The sequence below is a fragment of the Camponotus vicinus genome, unplaced genomic scaffold (assembly GCF_025532165.1).
Source record: "Camponotus vicinus isolate PSW18456_S1 unplaced genomic scaffold, iyCamVici1.0 SCAF_11, whole genome shotgun sequence".
Taxonomy (NCBI): Eukaryota; Metazoa; Arthropoda; class Insecta; order Hymenoptera; family Formicidae; genus Camponotus; species Camponotus vicinus.
The window spans coordinates 14,687,003-14,709,013 of NW_028141947.1; the positions used below are offsets into that span (position 1 = coordinate 14,687,003).

The window sequence follows — 22,011 nt, forward strand, 5'->3', positions numbered from 1 at the left end:
AAGTCTTTCTTACTTTTATTAATGAATTCGCGAAATATCTTGCGCGAATATGAGATATTACTCAAGAAATGCCTCGCATTTGTTAAAAAATAAGTATATATATATATATATATATATATATATATATATATACTTATTTTTTATAATAATTTAATATATATATATATATATATATATATATATATATATATTATTTTTTAATGCGAGGCATTTCTTGAGTAATATCTCATATTCGCGCAAGATATTTCGCGAATTCATTAATAAAAGTAAGAATTATATATATATATAATGTAAAATATCGAAAATAAGAAATTAAAGTCGCGTCATAATCCATGAGTATGGTATTCCTTCTTTCCCTCGTCAACCGCAAGCCGATTCCATCAGAGAGATTACGAGGGGTGAACTTTCGCGGATCGTAGAGCATGCCAAAATAAGGAATTGATGGAAGATGGTAATGAATTATCGATGAGCCGCGTCGTTTGTTTCGTGCCAGGCATTCTGGCTCGATGTTTCGGATGAGAAACGAACGAACGGAGAAGCACAACCGCGCGTAACGCTTCCCCTCCTCATTCATGTTTAATGGCATTTGCGGTGGCTCTGGAAAAACGGCGCTCAATCAAAGTCTTGCGAGTATGACCTTTTACGAGAGGCCCATGAGAAGGCACATACAATCAACGGAACACATGATATTTTCGGTAGAAAAACATTCGGTTGAATAGTTACTTATTCAAGAGTCACTCTGTCCAATGAATAGAAAAAAATTGTCAAATCTGTCCAAATATTCATTCACAATTCAACGAAATACAATTTAAATTTTCACCGAGATGTTTATAGCACGTATCGAAAAATTTTTTATCATTCAGAAGCAATACGTAATAATTTTATATTCATCGAAATAAAAACACTTTTTGAAATAAAAATATTTTTAAAAAAATCAAAATAATATGTTAAAACTAAATTTAATTAAATAGCAATTATATTCTTAAAAATATTTTTACTAAAGGCTAGTAATTTAGGATGTATCTACAAAAATATAAATATATATAAAGATTTTAGAACTCCCTCTCTAAATCTAATTTTCGCTAAACTATACAAAGATATATAAAATTACGAAAGAAAAGCTTGCGAAGAAAAGCATTCTAAAATTCCTATTTTTTGGATTATCATTTCCTTAGTTTCATAACTTCATAGAAAATAGTAACAACCAATTCACATCTATTATGTGAATTTTTTCACGTAAAGTTTAATGATTAAATTATTAAACTAAATAAAAATTATTTACAAACATTTGCTTTAGTGATACCGACATCCTTTCTTTGATTTTTATTGTTGCCTCAGATAATTTTATTACATTTCGTAAAGAATGTTACCGTTCACTTTGGAAACTACTGCTTTAAACCAGTCGCTCAATTCGTTTACGTTTCTCATCGATTAGACGAATCGGGAATGCATTCGTCGATCGAGTTGCTTTGGCTTCCTCGCGCGTGTCCTAGGCGGAATTACCCCTAGCTTCAGTTGATTACACACTGGACTATTGTGAGGCTTCAAGGGCTCATAATGGATGTATAGAGGTGGAAATCAAGGGTCCACCGGATAGACGAGGGCGTCGTAGAACCGAAATGGTTCTCACATACACACACACACTCACATACACAAAATACGTACCATTTCCAGGCATCATTTCTAATCAGAACTCTGACTCGTGCTGATCTACTGGGTTACTTCAAAGTCGTGCATTTATCTCGAAACAATTCCTTTAATAATTAGTTTTAATATAGATAAGTAATAGAAAGATAAGTAATAATAATCGTTCTACGTTGTGAGAAATTGTAATATAATTAAATTTCAAAAAATTATTTAATAAAAATTCGTCCTTATCTCATAGACACATTGATCCTTGCACATGAAATGTCTCATTTCGAAAATTTTATTTTTGTATATGATGTTTAAATGTTTATACATTAAGTATCTAAGTAAAAATAAAAATAATCAAAGATACAAATTAAGCACATTAATAAAATTATTAGTTACTATTGTTCAATCAGTCAAATACTTTTCACTCTTTTACATATTATTAATCTGACAAATTTCAATATATATATATATATATATATATATATATATATATATATATATTTTTATAAAACTCATTTATTTATACTTTCCAAAGTTTAGTTGACAAAACTCTAAAACTTGACTTATATCAAGTTTTGAACGATTACGACATTTATGTGTCTGCCTGACTAATGGTCGACATAAACCATTTCGTTTCGTCAGACATGTCTGGTCATGCGCTGCATTCTACTACTGCAGCATCAAGGAGCCTCTTCACCGGAAACGTCTGACGAATGACTGGTTTCTGTCACTGCCGCGTTACATTCCGCCGAGGATCTCGCGTCGTACGAGCGAAGACAGACATTCTAGAAATACTGCAACTAATAACTCCATTCTTAATGAAAACTGCCACTTTATATCGCGTTAAATATCAAATGTCGATTCGAACGCATATACTATAACAATCACAAATATCTCATTGCATTTAAAAAAAAAATTATACGGAGATTATGTTGTTATCAATTATATAATTAACTATATATTAATTTTTATAAATTAATTTTGTTAATAATAAATACGTTAAAATAATTTGCTAATAATAAATATATTTTATTAACTTATATATACAATTTTATTAATAATAATAAATATGCTAATGATAAATCGATTTATACAAGAAAAAAATTATGAAACAATTGAGTGAATTAAATGCATTTGTCTTAAAGAGATTCTAGAGATAACAATGATTTAACTGTTTCACATTTTGACTTGCGCTGTTCACGTTCACGCAAACAGTTAATCGAAGGTAGTTCTAAAGCTAAACGTGTCCTTTGTACTGCGCAATCGAATTCAAGTTGGCAAGTAGGGTCGACGCCATGCACAATTGGCGTCGACCCAAGCGCGCTTAACAATGCCTGAAAATTTGGATTCGGAATGAATGCGTCTCCTTCCAGTTACAACTTCTGTAAATTTCCGATTGTTCCATGTCAGGTCGAGTGTTGAAGAACATTGATATATAATTAATTAGGGATTATTGAGTTTTAAGTTAAGAAAAAAAAATACCGTTAACTTTACATTTACAAAATTGCTGTTGCTTTAAATCTTAATCTACAATCTTAAATACACTCTAAGAGAGAAATAAAATGATTTATCTCGGTAAATATTTTCCACGATATATATTTCCGAGATCGTGTCATTACGGAATTTTTGTACGAGAAACGAACAATAAAAAGAGATGCGACCTCTCGACGCGTCTCGTCTCGTCTCGTCTCGTCTCGTCGACGGATTTTTCGCAGCCGGCAAAAAATAGAGGCGCGCGTTACATACGCGAAATTCTATGACGCGTACCTGTTGTCGGGCGACGAATTCGCGCGCCGCTCCACTTGGCATCATTCGCATAAAAGTATGAAAGTGTACAATACCGAATAACAAGAAGAGGAGACGCATGAAAGCGTAGTAACGCGCGCGGAATGAAATTGCAAACGAGAAAAATCAAATGCCAGTGTAGGCAAAGAGTTCTCTGATAAGTATAATATCGTCTAACGATGAATATGTACATATGCTCTGTAGGAATATATAATATGTTCGTTAACGTAGGAAATAGCAAGACGATATATTTATAAAAGTCGCAAATAAAGAGAAATAATTGATATAAGATCATTGGAATCAGTTTCTTTTAGGATAATACAGAAACTGTTACACTGAATAAGACTTACATATTTACACGTGAGAATGTTCTCGCTCTGCGCATCTGATAAAGTGAAGATAAAATAAGAGTCACATAACGTAAGCATTTAATGTAACGAAACACATTGATATTATTTTGCAAGGCATATCATCCCACTTATGATACACAGAAAAAATAAATAAATTATATTAAAAATAATTGCGTCACAAGTATGTTCATAAATTATATTAAAAATAAATTAAGTCAAAGATGACGTCAGAATAAAATACTGATCCTGCAGATGAAATGCAATTATAATTATATTATCAGTAGATAATTGGATTACGTGTGCTAGTAAGCAATCGCAAAAATTGATTTCTATGCATTCTCCTTCCCTTTCTACGAACGCTCTCCTCCGGTACACGTATAATCGATAAATAAATAGTTAATCTCGGATAAGCGGTAAGTGCGTTTCGTTGTCGCGACGTTACATACATGCAACGATATCGAGGTTGAATAACAAGCATGCTGACATTTTTAGTTATCGTCTTCGTCGTTAAGATGTATATCCATAATACGGTCCAGATAATATCAGTTAAGATGTGTATCCGTTACATAAGAAATTTGTTTGGAAAAATAGTTAGCATTTATTAGAAACCTATTCTCAGTAGAAAGAGAGAGAGAGAGAGAGAGAGAGAGAGAGAGAGAGAGAGAGAGAAATAAAGAGAGAGAGAGACACGGTCCCAGCTTCGTTGGAAGAATAAAATGACGTGGAAGTTGGATTAACTCGGATAAAGATATTCATGACACGCGTGCATTCATCTTGCTGATGCATCCAATTGTACCAAGCGCAAGATTAACGTCTACGAGCGGCTGCGGCACTGCGATAAGAATTATCACTTCTATTTCAGAAAAAGTAATTACTTTTTTACACCATCACGGAAAAAATAATGTTTCTCTGAATATCGCGTTTGTATGATCTATTTAAAAGTAATAAATTCGTAGTTTAATTTGTAAATACACGTTAATGCAAATGACATGGGAAAAAAGATTTCACACGACGTATGTTCTCATCAAGTTTGCAACAATGCTCGCAGCAGTTATATAGCTTAATTACACAAGAGAATAATGACGGTGGGCAGCTGAGCTGCAATGATAAGCATTATTCATTCCACTAGGCGAGGTCACAGTACGTTCATCTCGATTCACAAAGAACCAGATTATTCTGCACAATAAATTCTGCATTTCCTGTTTATTTCATTTTAATGTTCATATTTTTATCTGAATTTATAAAGGCGTTATTTATATTAACGTATATTAGTGTCAATTATTTTAATTATTTCAATATTTTATTTTTCATACAAATATTTTATTGCATTAACATTTCTCTTCTCTTTGTTAAATTTCCGATGTCTTTTAGCATTGACAGTAATATTCATATTTAATGGAGTTATAATCAATTCCACCTTACACGAGATATTAATTTAGTCACGATGTATTATTACGCAATATTACGCGACAAAACGAATTATCATCGCTTTATGTAATAAACGCGTTTAACAGGTGGTGGTCTTTTTAACGTATGAGGCAACAGGATAATGTTCTTATCTCGAGGATTATCTCTGGAAATGAGTTTCGGGCGAAGATTATGCCGCTTTCTGACTCCCTGGCGTATGATAAATTCGAAATAACAGGCTTGCGGCGCGTTCCGCGAAACTTACGCTCCTTTCGTAGATGCACCTTTTCCAGCGAGCTATTTCAGGAGAAAGAGGAAAGGGGATAAACTCGTCTTTCGAGCAAATTGATGATATAAATCGGATTATTCGCATATCCCAGCTGATTACAAGTAACAAATTAAATAATCTCTAATAATAATTTTAGAATATGATAATTTTATGATCGCTTTTTTCTCTCGTTTATAATAAATGTATATTATACAAGTTATTTCAATTATTTTGTTAAATTTATGATTAAAAAAAATAAAATAGCTTAAAAACTCGTGGTCTATTTACATTAATATAACTAATAAGAGACACAGTATATACAGCATGAATATGAATAGAATAGAATATTTTTTAAACTCGCTGATATTTCGCTTGATTCTACCTGATTCTATATTGCCTTATCCCATCACTGGAGACTCAGAGAGAACTTTGATCGAACGCCCTATGCAAATTGCCCTACTTTCTCTTGCTTGTTCATTTAGCTTCACGCCGTTTGCGTCAGCAACGTTGTTATTATTTTTTTTTTAAACTTCGCAAAGTCGGCGCGACATGACGTTGCAAGAGATTGATGATTGAGCAGAAGAAAGGGAGAGAGAGAGAGAGAGAGAGAGAATAAGTTCTCTTTTTCTTTCACGAGAATTTCAAAATATGCTTTAAAGGGTTTAAAACTTATAAATTTAATTCTAGTCCGAGACTATTTTCCGCAGAACTTTATTTTCTCTCGAAAGTGCAGCGGTTCGCGCGACTTAAAAATTAACAGAGCGAAAGAAAGCTTTCAGTCGCGGCCGTTCATTCTTTAGCTTTATAGAGTTTTATATCGCAGAGAGAGAGACGTATTGATTTTACTTACCGGCAGCATAAAAAAATAGATAATGAAGAGAGCGTTGAACGAAATAAAAAGCTTGCGAAAGAGGAAATTAACTACGGGTCTTTGCCACTTCCTACCTTGTATTCAATAAAAGTTACCTTTTTAAAGTCTTTTTTGTTACTAGAAATTACAGATCTGCTTTGATATATACGCGCATTTTAACTGACAATGAACGCCTTTTTTTAAACTAGTCATTTCATAAGCTTGCAAGCAGAAAGACATGCGATATGTCAATTATCCACATTAAATTAAAAGTTAGAATTATTTTATACAATACATTATCAGAATGAAAAAGCATCGCAGACAGTTGATATTTCCTCTTCGACAAGTATATATTTTATAACATTGATTATTTAATTATTCAATAATCGTTTTTAAAGCGCTTTGAGCCGGAAGAATGTACTGTAACATTCCAACAACGTTTATCACGTAGTCGTTTATTTATTTTAGCAACTGACCTGATTACGGATAAACTTCTTGACAAAACAAATTTATATAGACGTTGGTTTTTTGCGGAATAACAAAATTTCCCTTTATTTTCAGCGAGGCATAAAAGAGGCGCCGCTAAAGATTAATCAGTGGTTTCCATAAGACCTACTTTCTCGTTTCCGTTGTACAAAGTTCCACGGTCCTTCTACCTCGTTCTCTCCATTGAAAACTTTCATCCATTTATAAAATCTACCGTTGTTCACGTGTGCTCGCTTAAAGGGTCTCCCTATGGTAGAAATTACTCGTAAACGAGTTGCAGTTTCTGAAAGGGTAAACTGCTTCGCAAAAGATACACGATACACACGCGATGTCTATATCTTTTCTCTATGCGATGAGAAAAATCGATCCCACGAGATACGCGCTCGTTCGAGGCTCGCGACAGTATTTATCTTACCTTTTCCAGCAATGCCAATAAACATTCATCTACGTTCTAGTGATCAATTATTGGCACAGCTGTGAAAGGATGCTATTCGGCGTCGGGTTGCTCCGCGTACTTTTCTCTTCCTCTTCTTTCCTTTTTGTTTTTTATTCTAGTCACCGCACTTCGCTCCCATTTCAATTTCGTCGAAACGGGAGCATTGCCATCCATAAAAGATTCATAATCCCGATATTTTGTTATCGTACATGTATGCCTGCGTCGCGAATAAATCTCTCGCACGCTTCTAACGGAATTTCGCTCAAGGAAACCGATTCGCAGGATAGATCGTGCGAATGCGTCAGAGTAGGTTGTTTGCAGGAAATCTAAAGGTCTTAGAAATCGAAGTATTCCCATGGGAATATTGCCACGCGTACACACGTATGGCTGCTTTCAGCTACAGTCAATATAGTTCATGTGTAGTCAATAAAAAGATCTCCGTTTATTCACATTTTCTATAAGTGTATGGCAAATGTTATATCGAGAGAAGGAAAAGAGAGAAATTTTCCTACAATATCACAATCATTATATATAAATAATTTAAAAAAATATATATACATTCTGTATTGCATTATATTTTCTATGTGTTTCTTGGATATTTTTGTTATTTATTTTAGAACATCCGCAAAGTAATCCTTGTGGGGTTGATATAACAATAATACAGAGAAAGAGGAAGATATCGCCTGACGAGAGATGTTATTTTGTTCAATGATAACCCATTTTACGAAGCATTGATAACCCCGTGTATTCATGCGCGTGGTATAGACAGCCTGTTCTTTATGGTTGCTGCTCACGCTTTCCACGGTACGATTTCCATTAGTCTCAAAACGGACTAGAAACTACCGATGAAATAATCACGCCATAAATTATTCCGTGAGCTTTAACGGTTTCTGATGCATCTGGCATTACATAAAAAAATCGCGTTAATTTCGATCTTTGTGACATTTTATGATAGAATTTTTCGCAAAATTAAATTTTACTCTTTAATTTTTAAATATTTTTCAAAAAAAAAATAGTAGAATTATTATTTAAATATTATTCAATCTTTTTTTAGCGATATATTAATCGGTCAATTATTAATATATAAGATAAAACAAAATTAAAAATTTTATTTTTTTTATTATTATAGAAATCTCGAATGAATAAACGAAGTAAAAGAATAATATTTCGGTCTCTAAAGAGTTGACTTTTTATTTTTACGAATCTCGTGGAGAGCTCCTCCCGTTATTTGTCCTGTCGTCCTCTCATCGCTACTCGGCGCATTTACAAATCTTTCACGATGAAGAGAGAGCCACTTCGAGAGAGTGTACCGCGTCTGGGAGTAAAAGCAGCATAACACGCCGACTAGAAAGCGCAGCCAGCGCTGCGGGGAAGAAACAGTTCGCTCGCAGCCATTTCATTCCCCTCTTGCCCGCATGCGGGGGAGTGATGCAGGATCCTGGCCTTCTCTGGCGAGGGATGGAGGTCAGTTTGACCCAAATGCGGACTGAGTTGGCCGACAGCCAGCGTGCCGTGTTCCCCGAACGTCCCTCCTCGACGACACACAGGCGCGTCCAGACTGAATCCTTACTGATATTTTTTTCGGCGATATTGCCGAATACGCGGCGCGCCGATATCAATTTTCGGAGTCAATAAGTTGATCGACTGTCACTAGTTTCCATTAACTTGCAAACCGCGCTGGTTCTCCTAGTGTATCTCTGGTGATTGACAGGGATATGCGGTCGGATCAATGTTCAGTGGTCGAGACAATTTAAACGATTATTTTGCCAACACGACAATGTGATGCTGTAATTAATCCACGGTACAAGACAAAGGGATTTTAAAGTATCGTTTTAGCTCTTAAATTAAAATATAAAAAATAAAATGTATGATCCCTGAAACTTCTTGGTGCATTCCTGTTATTTAAAAAAATAATTTTATTATCGTAAATAATTTTTGAGAAATTAGATACAAATATATTTATTGTACAATAATTATACGCATAATTTTGATGAATTTTTAAGTTATAATCAAAAGTATCAGAAACTTTGTCTAATATATATTTTAAATATGCATTTTTATTTAAGAGATAAATGCGTAATTGTGTGTTGCCAAAAAGTGATTAATTCAACAGAGAGTTTTCTATAATATCTAAAGTTTTCTATCAGCATATAAAAAAACTATCATTGAATTTTCGACTGATTTTCAACTACTATGTGTTTAGATAACTGGATATTTTTGTTGAGCTTTTTCTACATATAGGTGATTGGTTTACCAATTGTAGTTCGTTAAAAGCTTCGATTACAATCGCTTGGAATGTAAACGTGGAAAAATCATAAAAAAGTCCAAGTATCACTTTTCAATTGACACGTGTATCACTTTCGTTATCTCACTAACCTTTTATATATATATATATATATATATATATATAATATTTCACAAATATACAGTGATTTTTAGGAATTCTACGTTTTTATTTTTTAATATGATTTTATACTGCTTATCGCAGATATTACTTTCGGATATTTTTATCTTTTAGGCTAGGTAGGTTACTCTTCGTTCTTTTAAAAAGGACCTTTTAAAAAGGATTTCCTTTTCTGGAAATTAATTAATTAGTTACCAATGCTTCTGTTTCAGAAATTTTCATGTCATTTCTGTGAATATGACACAATCCATAAGTACAATTATAATCGCCACCTTTTTTCCAATCGACACTTGTATAACGAAACAATGGTAACTAGTATAGGGATGTATGTGGGACACATCAATGCATACATGTTAATAACTCATGTATTTAGATGATATAAAATATATATAGTTATTGAAACAGATATACATTTGGAAATTGTAGTAGTTTTAGCTATAAAATTTCATATATACTTATTAAAATAAAATTGTCTAGTAAAAATACGTATACATATATCCATTCTTGTAAATAATATGAAAGAATTAAATAAAAAGATGCTTTTTTTATTGAATTTTAGAAAGTGCTACAGCCGCTTGAATTAACGTGAAATGTGTTACATATGACATACCATGCAGAAGAAATGCAAATGAAAATTGCAATGGCATCTAAAGAAAAAAAAACAAGTAATTCTTTTTATAATACTTGATTCTTTATAAGCATATTTTTTATATTACGTAAATGATTGAAATTATTTATCACATATATCAAAAATGGATATGGGATGCTAATAATAAATTATTAAATGTCACGCGCGTGCGAAATTCGTCGGAATTTATGATTAATTCGGTCATATTTTTCGCTCTCTATCTTCGCTCAGCACCGTCGCCCTTTTCGAGATCGAAGCCGCATTCGTGCCAAAGCACACTGCGAAGATATATATGGGGTGGGCGCAGGGATGGTTCGCTCTTAACGAATCCCAATCTCGAATTACGAGACTGTTCGGCAAACGATCGAACTTTTGCGTAGTAAACGCGGTCGACCGATCTGACGAAAATATCGAAATTTTTACGGCGCAAAGAGAGGGCGAGGAAAATATACGGTGGAGTCTCTCCATCTTTTCTTTCATCCTCACCGAGTAGATATATATTTGTAGCATACGTCTCGCGCGAAGTTACCCGCTGAAAGTGTCGCGAATGGAGGCCAACCGCGAACAAGTAAAGAACAAAGTTTCAGTACATGCTTCTCAATTTGCCGTTAAATAATGCTTACAAAGTATATTTGCGATTGTGTACAATTTCTTTGATGATAAAAGGTTAAAATATCTTTCAAACGCGACATTAAAGAAAAGGAGAGAGTGAGAGAGAGGGAGAGAGAGAGTTTTTACTTTTTTTTTAAATAATCACTTGATGGAATTTATCCGACTATTGCGACTACTGTTAATTGCGACGACTTGATCGATTTTTTATAACTTCAGATCGTTTAAATCAGTAAAAAGTGGCAAGTAGCAAGTTGCTTCAAGAAAATATAATCGTTTGTGTCGTGTAAAAGTAATTTTTTCGACGAGAAGAAAAAATGGACGTGGATAATCAAGATGATGATCCCCAATTTGTAAAAGTGCTGGAAACGTGTTTGAAGATGGTAATTGCGGAAACCAAGCAACAGCTAGACGGTAAATAAAGTGCGGCGTAATATTTCATATAATGCGCAAATTCCAGCCGGAAAAATATAAACTTTTGGTGCAATTATTTTTTATCTTTTCTATATTATCGTTTATAAAATAATATTGTCGATAATTTCTAGTTAATATAAAGGAAATTGAAAGACAAAAAACAATGATACGTACTGAACTCGATAAAAGAAAGCAGTTTAAGACGAAGGTGGCGCAGATGGATAAAATTAGCGTAATATTAAATGAAACTTTAACAATGTATGCCAAATAATTATCTATCTCTTTATACATCAATATTTTTTACATTGAACTCGTCATTACATTTATCGGAATTTTGTCGTTTTATATAGATTAAACGTAAGCATTGGCGAAACCTCGGAGACTCTTGAAATGGTAAAAGCAAATATCGATGATCAATACAAACTGAATCAAATGAGAATACAAGAGTATCAAAATATCATTGCTGAATACGAGGAAACATGGAATACTTATCGGGTTAGCAAGTCTCGATACAATTTACGTTATAATCGTATAATATTTTAAAGTTTAGAAATAGTGTGTAATAAAAAAATTGGTTTACAAATCTCTCTCTCTTTCTTTTTTTTCTTTCTCATAGACTATGTACGAGGAATTTTCATTGGCAAAAACCAGAAATGCAGTCAAGAACAATTTGCAGAAGCTCAAAATAGAGTACATGATCATGGATTATAAGAAAACAGAGATGATGACGATCATCAAACAGAGACTACATATCGACTGGATTCGTACATGTTGTAAGATAATTGAATTCGCTGCCGTGATGGTGGAACGGTTGGAATTGGAGAAAAAGTTAATGAAGCTGAAAGTAAATGTGGATTACCATGGAAGAGAATTACAATCGATAGAAATGGAGGTCCATAAAATTTTAAATTGATTTTTTTAAATATATATATGCATATATATTCTATCTATATCTCTTTCTTTTTCTTATATTCGCAACATCCAATTTATTGATTTTATTGATTTTATTAGTTGCAAATGCTACGTAAGAACGAAGAAGATCAGAGACAACTGAGAAAACAGAAAGTGCTTGATATGGGACCGCCAAAGATTAACCATGTACCATATCGAGAAATGCATTCTTCAAATCAAATGTCCACGAAAATGCAGCGTCCGTGGTTGCGCCAGACTTTCGATGGTGAAAATTAATTTTATATTTTATATCTTCTAGATATATAACAATTTTTAATTCACAAATATATACATACTATATTATATATAAAGATTCTTATATGGGTTATATCGACCTATTTTTCAGATAATATATCTGTCAATACTTTGATCTTAGAAGAATTATGCGTAAACGAGAACACTGGAGAATCGCCTGAGATAATAGATGTAGAAGCGATATGTGATGACAATGATTTTAGACGTACTGCAGTCCAAGCGGAAAAATCATCTAATTTAAAAAATACTATCGTTACTGAGAAAATGGAGTCGAACGTCGCTTTAGTAGTGCCAGATGCAGAGATAAGGATTGAAAAAGAGGACAACGACGTAGATATGAAAATGGATAACAATATAAATATGAAAGAGATCCATCAAGAAGAAATACAACGACAAAAATCGCAAGAATCTGTTAAAACGCAAGCGAGTCGCTGTACAAACAAAAATCCGTCCAAGCATAACGCCAGCAAAAATATACAAGATGAAATTCAAGCCAAAAGAACTAAATTTCAAAAAGAGAATAGTAAAGACAGTAATGTTGTAATTGCTCCTCAGTCATCGAGAAATGTCAAAGAAGTAGATTTAAAATCATCATCGTCGGTTCCGAAAATTGTAAGCGTAGAACCGGTGCATTACAATATTGTACCGACATCGAAATCTGTACGGCAACCAAGTATTCTCTCAAACAGTATGTTTTCTCCGATGCATCTCGAATGTTGCAACAGCATGAGTTCCTTCGGCCTTATGTCAAAAGGTTGTCATTCTCGCAAACTATTCTTTTTTTATTGCATTTTTTATGCTATAAAATTAGACATATTTACCTCGTAATATTCATTAGTCTATTTTATGTGCTTATACATATAAAATAATTTAATTTCTTTCTTACAGTTGTATACTTACTTAATTTTATACTTTTTACTAGTTTTATAGTTTTTATAGTTTTATACTTACAATTTTATCTTTTATATAATCGCACATATAGATATCAAATATATTTAATCACATATATTAAATGTCGGTACAGAGCTAATTTTGTAATAAACTTTATCATAGCTCCATCATCATTACACGAGGGCTCACTATATAATTATAAATTATCTCCGACTTCTGATATATCGGTCACATATGCTAATAAGGAAATGGACATACAGATGATTCCTCCTTTAAAATACACTTCGGAACAAAATGAAAATCAATCCGACGATAAGAAATCATGTATTAAAATTTTCATATCTCAAATATTCACGTATAATTCAACGTATAATTTATTTGACGATTTTAAAACTCTTATTTATGATTTTACTTTTTTTTAGCATTTCCATTTTGTGGCTTTAAAAAACCGACGAAAGGTAACTTTACTTTATTTTGAAGAAAAAAAAAGAAGATTTATTTACCAGTTTCTTATATAAACCAATATAATTTCAATAATGTGTGTCAAAAAGTTATATTCTATGTTAATATATTCTATGTGATAAGTTCTATCATATATTTACTTTAGTTTGAAGAAAAAAAGAAGATTTATTTATCAGTTTATTCTTATGTAAAGCAATATAATTTCAATAATGTGTGTCAAAAAATTATATTCTATATGATAATTAAGTTCTATCATATATTTACTTTAGTTTGAAGAAAAAAAGAAGATTTATTTATCAGTTTATTCTTATGTAAGGCAATATAATTTCAATAATGTGTGTCAAAAAGTTATATTCTATATGATAATTAAGCTCTATCATATATTTACTTTAGTTTGAAGAAAAAAAGAAGATTTATTTATCAGTTTATTCTTATGTAAGGCAATATAATTTCAATAATGTGTGTCAAAAAGTTATATTCTATATGATAATTAAGCTCTATCATATATTTACTTTAGTTTGAAGAAAAAAAGAAGATTTATTTATCAGTTTATTCTTATGTAAGGCAATATAATTTCAATAATGTGTGTTAAAAAATTATATTCTATGTTAATATATTCTGTGTTAATTAAGTTCTATCATATATTAATCAAACAAAACATGAATTTTATTATTTTACTTGTAATTATAAGTACAAGAAAAATTATTAAAGTAATATATTGTGCTTAAATCTGAAATATTTATCTAAATTTTTGTCATCTTACTTAATATTACTTGAGGTCGGGTTATTATGCAAGTGAAGAGTTAACAATGTCTATATGCTCGCAAAGTTAACAACGTTTATGTAATCTCAAAGTAATTTTAGTTTCTTACAAGAGGTTAAATGGCTAATATGCGTCCTGTGTACAGCGGCTAGATATCAACTGCGACAACTTTGCGGCGTATATTAAATAAATGCTTGCTCACTGAGTCGCGATTATGTAGCTTCCGCGAGTTTCGCTCTCTCTTATGCATGTACCGGGCCCCGCAAATTCAGCTCTCGCAATTTTGCCAGAGAGCATCGAGCGAGTTACAGTCGTTTACATCCGCTGAGAGAAGCACGACAGGAAGAAAAATAAGAGAGAAAAAATAAGAGATTTCTCTTGCATTCTCTCTCCCTCTCTCTACCTGTGCGTGATAGAAAGAAAAAGGAAAAATGCTTAGTTTTGATAAAAAGAACTTTGTTATATCCTACTTTCTACACCCGCTTTGCAGTAAGTAAGAATGTTGTGACTTATACGTAATCACGCTGCGAATAATGGACGATAATATTATCCCGCAATTACTCTCTCTACAAGCTTTCTTTTTAATTAATTCCCAACTTCCGTATATTTTCGTGGCACGCAAGTTTTGTTTGAATCAATAGAATGTTAATTTTAAAATAGAAAAAGAAATGCAACATCTTGTTATGTACAATACTGTTATATCTTTTATGTATCTCACATATACTTCCAGTTTTTAAATATTTATAACAGCAATCAATGTTCGTCTCGCATTACAGAAATTATTTTACGTTCACATCTAAACATTAAAAAATCGTTTCTGCATGTAAGCGATATCTAAGTGAGGAAAGAATGAAATAATCGAGACCGGAAACGCCTTGCAGTTAAATGGATACGTTGCCAATCCTTCCTTGGTAATTGGTAGAAAAAGTATCAAGAAACACGCAATATAAGATATAACTTCTTAATCCACCTCTTCATTCTTCTCTTCCAGTTTAATCACATCAGCCGTAATTGATATAAATTAACTCACTCGCTCGAGCGTTTCATTTGCAAGGAGGAAGAATACGAAAGTTTGTTATTACCTGTCGTAACTTTAGCGGGCCGCCTTCCCTCCTGCAAGGAACGAAGGCTTCTAGTCGAGAAATTGTGTCCTTTTATAACCCAATGTGACGGTGGGAGGCCGACTATCAAGCTATTTTATTTCAAAAGTTTCCCATTGAGGTATGAGAAAGATAAGTGGGACATTTAATGTCGCAATCGTCGAACCAATGTTTTCCGGCTTGTGAGAAAACTTTGATCAATAATATCATTCAGAAATTTCTTAAGTCAAGTTTCACTTCGAATATATGTTCTTATTATACATGTATATATATAAATATATACAATATTATGTTTTATATGATGTAATATTAATTTTTTATATATCTCGTATCAAATATCGCAATGTATAATTTATTACAAGAATTTGTATTATTATATATTTACAGAAAAGAAGACAAGATTTAATGAAAGACACTTGGCAAAAAAGATGGAAGAATAAATTATTAAACGCAATTAAATAGGCAAGAAATTATTTGTTTCGATTAAACATATGTACGATCTGAAAATTGCTTTTCTTGTCTGATTTCGATGTCACACGAAAGCTTTTCTTTGCAAGGTGATTTTTCTTCGGCCCGTAGTTGAGTTTTATGGATACGTGACTAGAATATATCGCTTGTGCTTCGGCCAAAACACAACTCGCCACCGTTCTTCAAGCAACCCTTTTCTTCCCGGCGAAATTATTACGCCACCAAAAGTGGCAACTTAACACGTTCGATAATGTAAATTTATTAACTCTGCGCAAAGCTGCGTATTTTATCAGTGAGAAAGTTGCTTCTTGCACGGTCGAATATCAGTGGGCGTGTCTAGTATTGCGTATCACGTAGTACTTCTTACACTTCAGATCGTAAATTAGGTCGTTAATTGCTTCATGTGCACAAGTTAGTTGTTTGCTGTAAAGACAAATATGTAATGCTACCGACATACGTCAATTAATTAAGATAAATGACAAGATTTATGAAACACACACGCACAATAAATATTTTTTATAATTATATCTATTTTATAATATCTATTTTTAACAACATTCCACACTTGTTTTATGAATTGTTCAAATATATAATAGATGCAATATTTATTGTACGTAATAATCATAATGCAAATTGGAATCTACGCGTTTTCTAACGTGCAGAAATTTCTTGCTTTTATAAAAATGTGAGATAAGTAAAGCCTTAGCATCAGAGAGTTAATTCTATTAGTCCGGTATTCACGGCCTTCAATCCGTTTTTATTTTCGCAGTGATTACTTTGCAAAAGGATTACTTCATAAACGTCAGACCCGAATATCGATTAGCGCGAGGCATCTCGACGCAAATAAGAACAGAAACATTTTCTCATTTCGTGTTCGCAATGAAAAGTCCATTGTTGCTCGCACGAATAAAGGGACGTTCGCACTACCAGAAGTAATTTCCTGTACCGTGTTTACGCGCCGTGTATAAACGCATCTCATAACATGGGTTAATTACGCCAAATACACACGCGGGTCCCACATTTTGGAAAGGGTCGGTTGGTTGGTTGCTTTTGCCCAAAGTGCTACCGAGGCGAGAAGGTTAAGAGCAACCTCTCGGATGCGCAGGGAGGTTTAGTTGAAAACCCCTGGCAGATTAAACGACTACGACGTCGCTGATGGTCTCGCCGGAGTATTCAGTAAATTCCGGCAGCCATGCAAACGACCATCGTGTATTTTGGCAAACGTTTTACTGCGTGCACGTGGCGAGGATTCTAGTTTGGCTGTCTTGGGGCGAAGACTTGCTCGGGGATTTACGCGAAACCCTTCTCAAATGTCGTACGCACCTGCTTAAATTGTAATTGACAGTAGGATGCGTTTTGCCCAGAGAGTGTTTTGGTGAAACTGTACAATGATAGTGAAAATTTAATTAGATTCTCCTTACTGAAACATTTAGAAGTTGACTATCTTTGACGCAAGACATTAAATTAAAATTGCATAGCATCCATTTGTTATCGTTGTCAACCTAGTTCCAAGGAAAATCTAATATAATAAATTATTTTAAGAAAGTCTCATCTTTTTTCTCTGAAGAGTTAAAATTAGTTTATTTCAAATTTAAACTACGATGATTTACATAAATCATGAAGGATTTGTAGTCTCGTCATTTTGACGTAGCAATTGGCATTTTTTATCGATGTGTCGAGAAAGAACGATAAATCGTGAAATTAGATGATACCGAGAAAAGGTAGACACGTACGACTAAGGAACGAATCCGTTTTTTGTCGCCGAATCGTCCGCTCGAACTGCTCTATTTTATCACGATCTGTCGATAACAGGCAGGTCTGACTAAGGGAAGCGTCCCTTGTCTCTTACGTATAGGATCATCTCGTCGGGCACGTCGTAGATTCTCGCGAAATGAAGTGGCTGCTGTACGCGCCAGCTCCGATCGATTTTTCCGTTATACAACGATAAACCGCTACGTCAAATAATTTTTCTTTCTCGCAAATTCACGATATCGTTAATCTCGTAGATTTCATTGCGCAATTGGAGATGCAGTTACATGCGGATTAATGCAATATGTAATCATTTAATGCGAACGAAGAGCTTATGTACGTAACGTGTACGAAACTGTCGCTAAATATTCGTAAATAAATATCAGAATTCCTGTCACACATTTGTGAAATCAATTAGCGAAGTCGATATTGCAGCCTTCGATCTGTTGCAATTAATTTACTGTAATAGATTGCAACATTGCATCGAACAACATTGCATTGCGCTGCAATAGCAATTGAATATCTCCAGTCCATCACGATATATTTCTATTAACGATTCGCATGATTTTCCGATTTTTTTTGTATTTATCGATATTGTTGTTTAAAATTTTTTTTGTCATTTTTCTCACTAAATTGGCAAAGAAAGATTATTTTTTTCACGAAAAAAAATTTGTTAATTTTACAACTTGTTTAGTTGATTTTAGTAAATGTAATTTATTTGAAATTGCCAAACTTGTTTACGTTTTAGTTATTTTGTTGATGTTTCAATATAAAGAATTATGGCAAATTAAATTTATTTTACATCAATTTATTATTATTTGTATTGTTATTTTTACTTTAATTATATTTACACAGAAATTTTTGTACACACACGATAAAAAAATTAAATTATTTCCATATATCTATGTCGTATAGATATGAGACTAACAATAAGTAAATTATTTTGCAATAAAGCAGGCTTTTAAATCTATGTAATAAATTTTGTTAACATAATTGCAAATATATTCTCGCTTGATAATCAATTATAATCCTTCATCTGATTGCACCACGAGCTTGGCCGCACTTTAAATTTAATTTAAATCTATATTATTATATACATGACTGAACGTTTAAAACTTCATAGTGTAACACTCTCGAATCTATCGCGTAATATCAACAAAGAGCTTTCTTTGAAAACAGCTGCGCTCAATATCACTTTTGTAACGTTACTGGAATTTCATTCCGTCTTTACACGCTATGCAGCTGCATCGCAACGACTGATTCGTACGAGGAGGAAGAAAGTAGAGAGGTTGGCCTTTCTAACGAAGTAGAAATTCCTGCGCATGCCGGGCCTTTGCCAGCAATCGCAACGAGGTGCGTTTCGAAGCGGTTATCGAAGCTGCCTGCCAGAGACCACTGAATGGATCAATTACTGTGTCAGAGCACTTCGACAATGGGAACTGAGACCAAAATGCTCGGTTGTGAGTTAAACATTGACGTTTGATTCACGATTTCACTGTTTGCTCTTTCACACAAGTGTATTCGCTGTTCACTCATGTGAAAAATATTCAATTAAAGTATAGAAGAGGGTAAAATGTTATATTATACAAATATAGCTTTATTTATAAAGCGTATTAATATGAGCAGTAACCAAGGATATATGTATATGTAACGTATATGAAAATAGTGAACGCGCGTTTTAATAAAATTTTAATTAATTAATTATTTATTTAATTTAAAAAATTTATGAAATTCTATTTTTCGTTTACTAACTGTAAAAATTTTCTTTCGAGAATCCATATCATTGTCCGTATTTGGCACGATGAGGGACAGACATTTCGAAATGAGATTACGGAAGAGATCGAGATTTAATGGATTTCATTTCAATCGACTTCAATGATCTCCGGCGGTTATCCGCGATTGCGTTAGCTCGTCAAGTGGATATGCATTTATCGGCGCCTCGATGAAAGCCCCTTCGGGCCTTCTATGAACGGCAAAACTGAAGGGCAAAAGTTTCACTCACGCGAGCATGGACGCGTCTCGTCGCTTCCATCTCCGCAGTCGTCGACAACGTTGCAGACTTTGTTGAGGGCGACACAGTGCCCGTTGGCGCACTGAAACTCGCTCTGCCGGCAGGAAAACACCGTGGTCGCCGTGAGGATGCAGGTGCAAACGAGCCAATGCATGTCTGAAACATCATAAAAGTTACGAAGTTCAGTGGAAAGCCTTTGCATAAGTGACTTTAACAATATTGCATATTTTTTCATTTTTGCATATCTTTCATGCTAATTGAACGAGTCATGATTGTCACTGTTGCAATCATCCAAGTAGCATTTTTATTTTTTTATGTAGAAATTATTTACAAATATGACATATGATTTTTACTTATTATAATTATTATCTATATTTTATAGATAATTTATATTTAAGTATTCCTCTCTCTTTTTTTACAATAGGATGATATCAAAAATCGATTTATCTTGCAATATGAACCATCAGATATTTTTGATTGAATAAATTTTTTTTACGAAAATATTTGCTTACCATAAGTACATAATGGTATTTGAATTTTATGAGTAAATAGCAAGTGAATTGGAGGATCAAAAGTCAGTAGCATGAAAGCATATTTACACAAGGGGAACTGAGCTTTTTGACATGCAAATAATATATTCACATTTTTATTCTGCTGTGTAGAAGGGAAAATGAAACACCCTCTATAAAATGATTAATCGACTTTAAAAACAAGCTCTTTTTCCATTTCAATAAGTATTTTTATATGAAAATCTGCATATTAACTATAATAATTAAAAAGGATACTATTACATTATATTATACTTATATATAATTTATATAATTTGGTGGATACCTTATTGTTTCGATAAAATGCTTTTTTTAAGATAGAAAAAATTTGATTTTATTAATAATTAAAATTGATTTTATTACGAAATCATTTATGAGAAGATGGATAATAGAAGGAGATGATCTTGCACCTTATTTATTGAGCTTAATTCAACTCGTATCATGGAACTCGAGCGTCACGTATGGTTTCTGGGATTAACAGAGTTACTACTACTAACGTAAAAATATTATTGTTGCGGCGATAAGTTTCGTAACAACGTGAACGCGCAACTTAGTCCTTGAAGTTAAATCGAACAGGAACACGAAGGCTATCGGGCCACGTTCTCTCGATTTCCGGCGTCGCCTGAAAGCGTCGACGTCGTTCACTCAATTGAGACAAAACTTTCGCTATTCTCGACTCTCCAATGTAACCTCTATCGTCTTTGTTTTTTCCTTTACACTGAGGTCAGATCGAACACACTGCTCGATTTCGCTAATTACGATGTTATAAGAGTGAACTTTGCAGTTTTTATATTGCAATTTTTTTCATTTATTTCTATAAATGTCTCATAATGAAAAAAAGAGAGAAATGTTCCTTTAAATAAAAATCGTTCACAATATTATAATAACTAAATTTAAAATATCAAAAATTCAAAAAATTTTTCATATATTTGAGAGAGAATAATATTCACAATTTTTTATTATAATCGTTATTATAGAATTTATTTTAATATAAAATTATTTTATTATAAAATGATCTCAAAGAATGTAAAATCTACGTATTATAATTTAATATCAACTGAAGTAAATCTTTATTATAGAAGATTCTTTTACCAGACAATGCATATTATCTCCATCATATCTTCTACCTTAAAATCCGTATAATAACGTTATCACATTTTTCGAGCAGATGAAGAGACGTGCATTTTTCTTTCTAGTTCTATCGGAATATGATGCGTAGCCGTAGTCTGAATCCCGCCGTCACAAAGGGAAAACACAAGTACAAAGTACGAAAGAGACGCTTTAGTATTCATGGAATTACGAAGGCTAAGACGAAAGGGAATCGGACGGATGAGCGGGGAAAAAAGAAAGTTATTCGTTGCGGCGCTATGCGGTGTACATTCTCGCCTCCTCCTCGTTTCATCGCTCGAGAGCTACGCTGGATAAGTTTAAATGTCGGAAAATATGCAGAGCCGTTTCTGGAAAAAAGTGGGAAAGTTTCGCGAATGTCGTCCAGTAAAGGGACGACCCATCGCCTACCTTGACTCCAAGTGCTTTAAGTC

The 22,011-nt window shown here is 33.1% G+C and overlaps 2 protein-coding genes across 7 annotated transcripts in view; one reads left to right on the top strand and one right to left on the bottom strand.

Moving 5' to 3' along the window:
* LOC145962174 (uncharacterized) overlaps positions 1-13,901 on the top strand; it is a 41,481-nt gene extending 27,580 nt beyond the window's left edge. The window contains exons 2-10 of the mRNA XM_083083118.1: positions 10,181-10,286; positions 11,078-11,272; positions 11,404-11,530; positions 11,623-11,767; positions 11,889-12,164; positions 12,284-12,449; positions 12,570-13,232; positions 13,532-13,693; positions 13,792-13,901. Coding sequence (XP_082939244.1) covers positions 11,176-11,272; positions 11,404-11,530; positions 11,623-11,767; positions 11,889-12,164; positions 12,284-12,449; positions 12,570-13,232; positions 13,532-13,693; positions 13,792-13,847 — 1,692 coding nt within the window. The 5' untranslated portion in view covers positions 10,181-10,286; positions 11,078-11,175 and the 3' untranslated portion in view covers positions 13,848-13,901. The remainder of the gene's footprint in view (positions 1-10,180; positions 10,287-11,077; positions 11,273-11,403; positions 11,531-11,622; positions 11,768-11,888; positions 12,165-12,283; positions 12,450-12,569; positions 13,233-13,531; positions 13,694-13,791) is intronic.
* Positions 1-22,011, bottom strand: part of LOC145962170 (uncharacterized) — a 146,542-nt gene that overhangs the window by 15,999 nt on the left and 108,532 nt on the right. For all 6 annotated transcript variants that reach the window (XM_083083106.1, XM_083083103.1, XM_083083105.1 and 3 more), the window contains one exon: positions 19,914-20,078. In XM_083083106.1, coding sequence (XP_082939232.1) covers positions 19,914-20,078 — 165 coding nt within the window. The remainder of the gene's footprint in view (positions 1-19,913; positions 20,079-22,011) is intronic.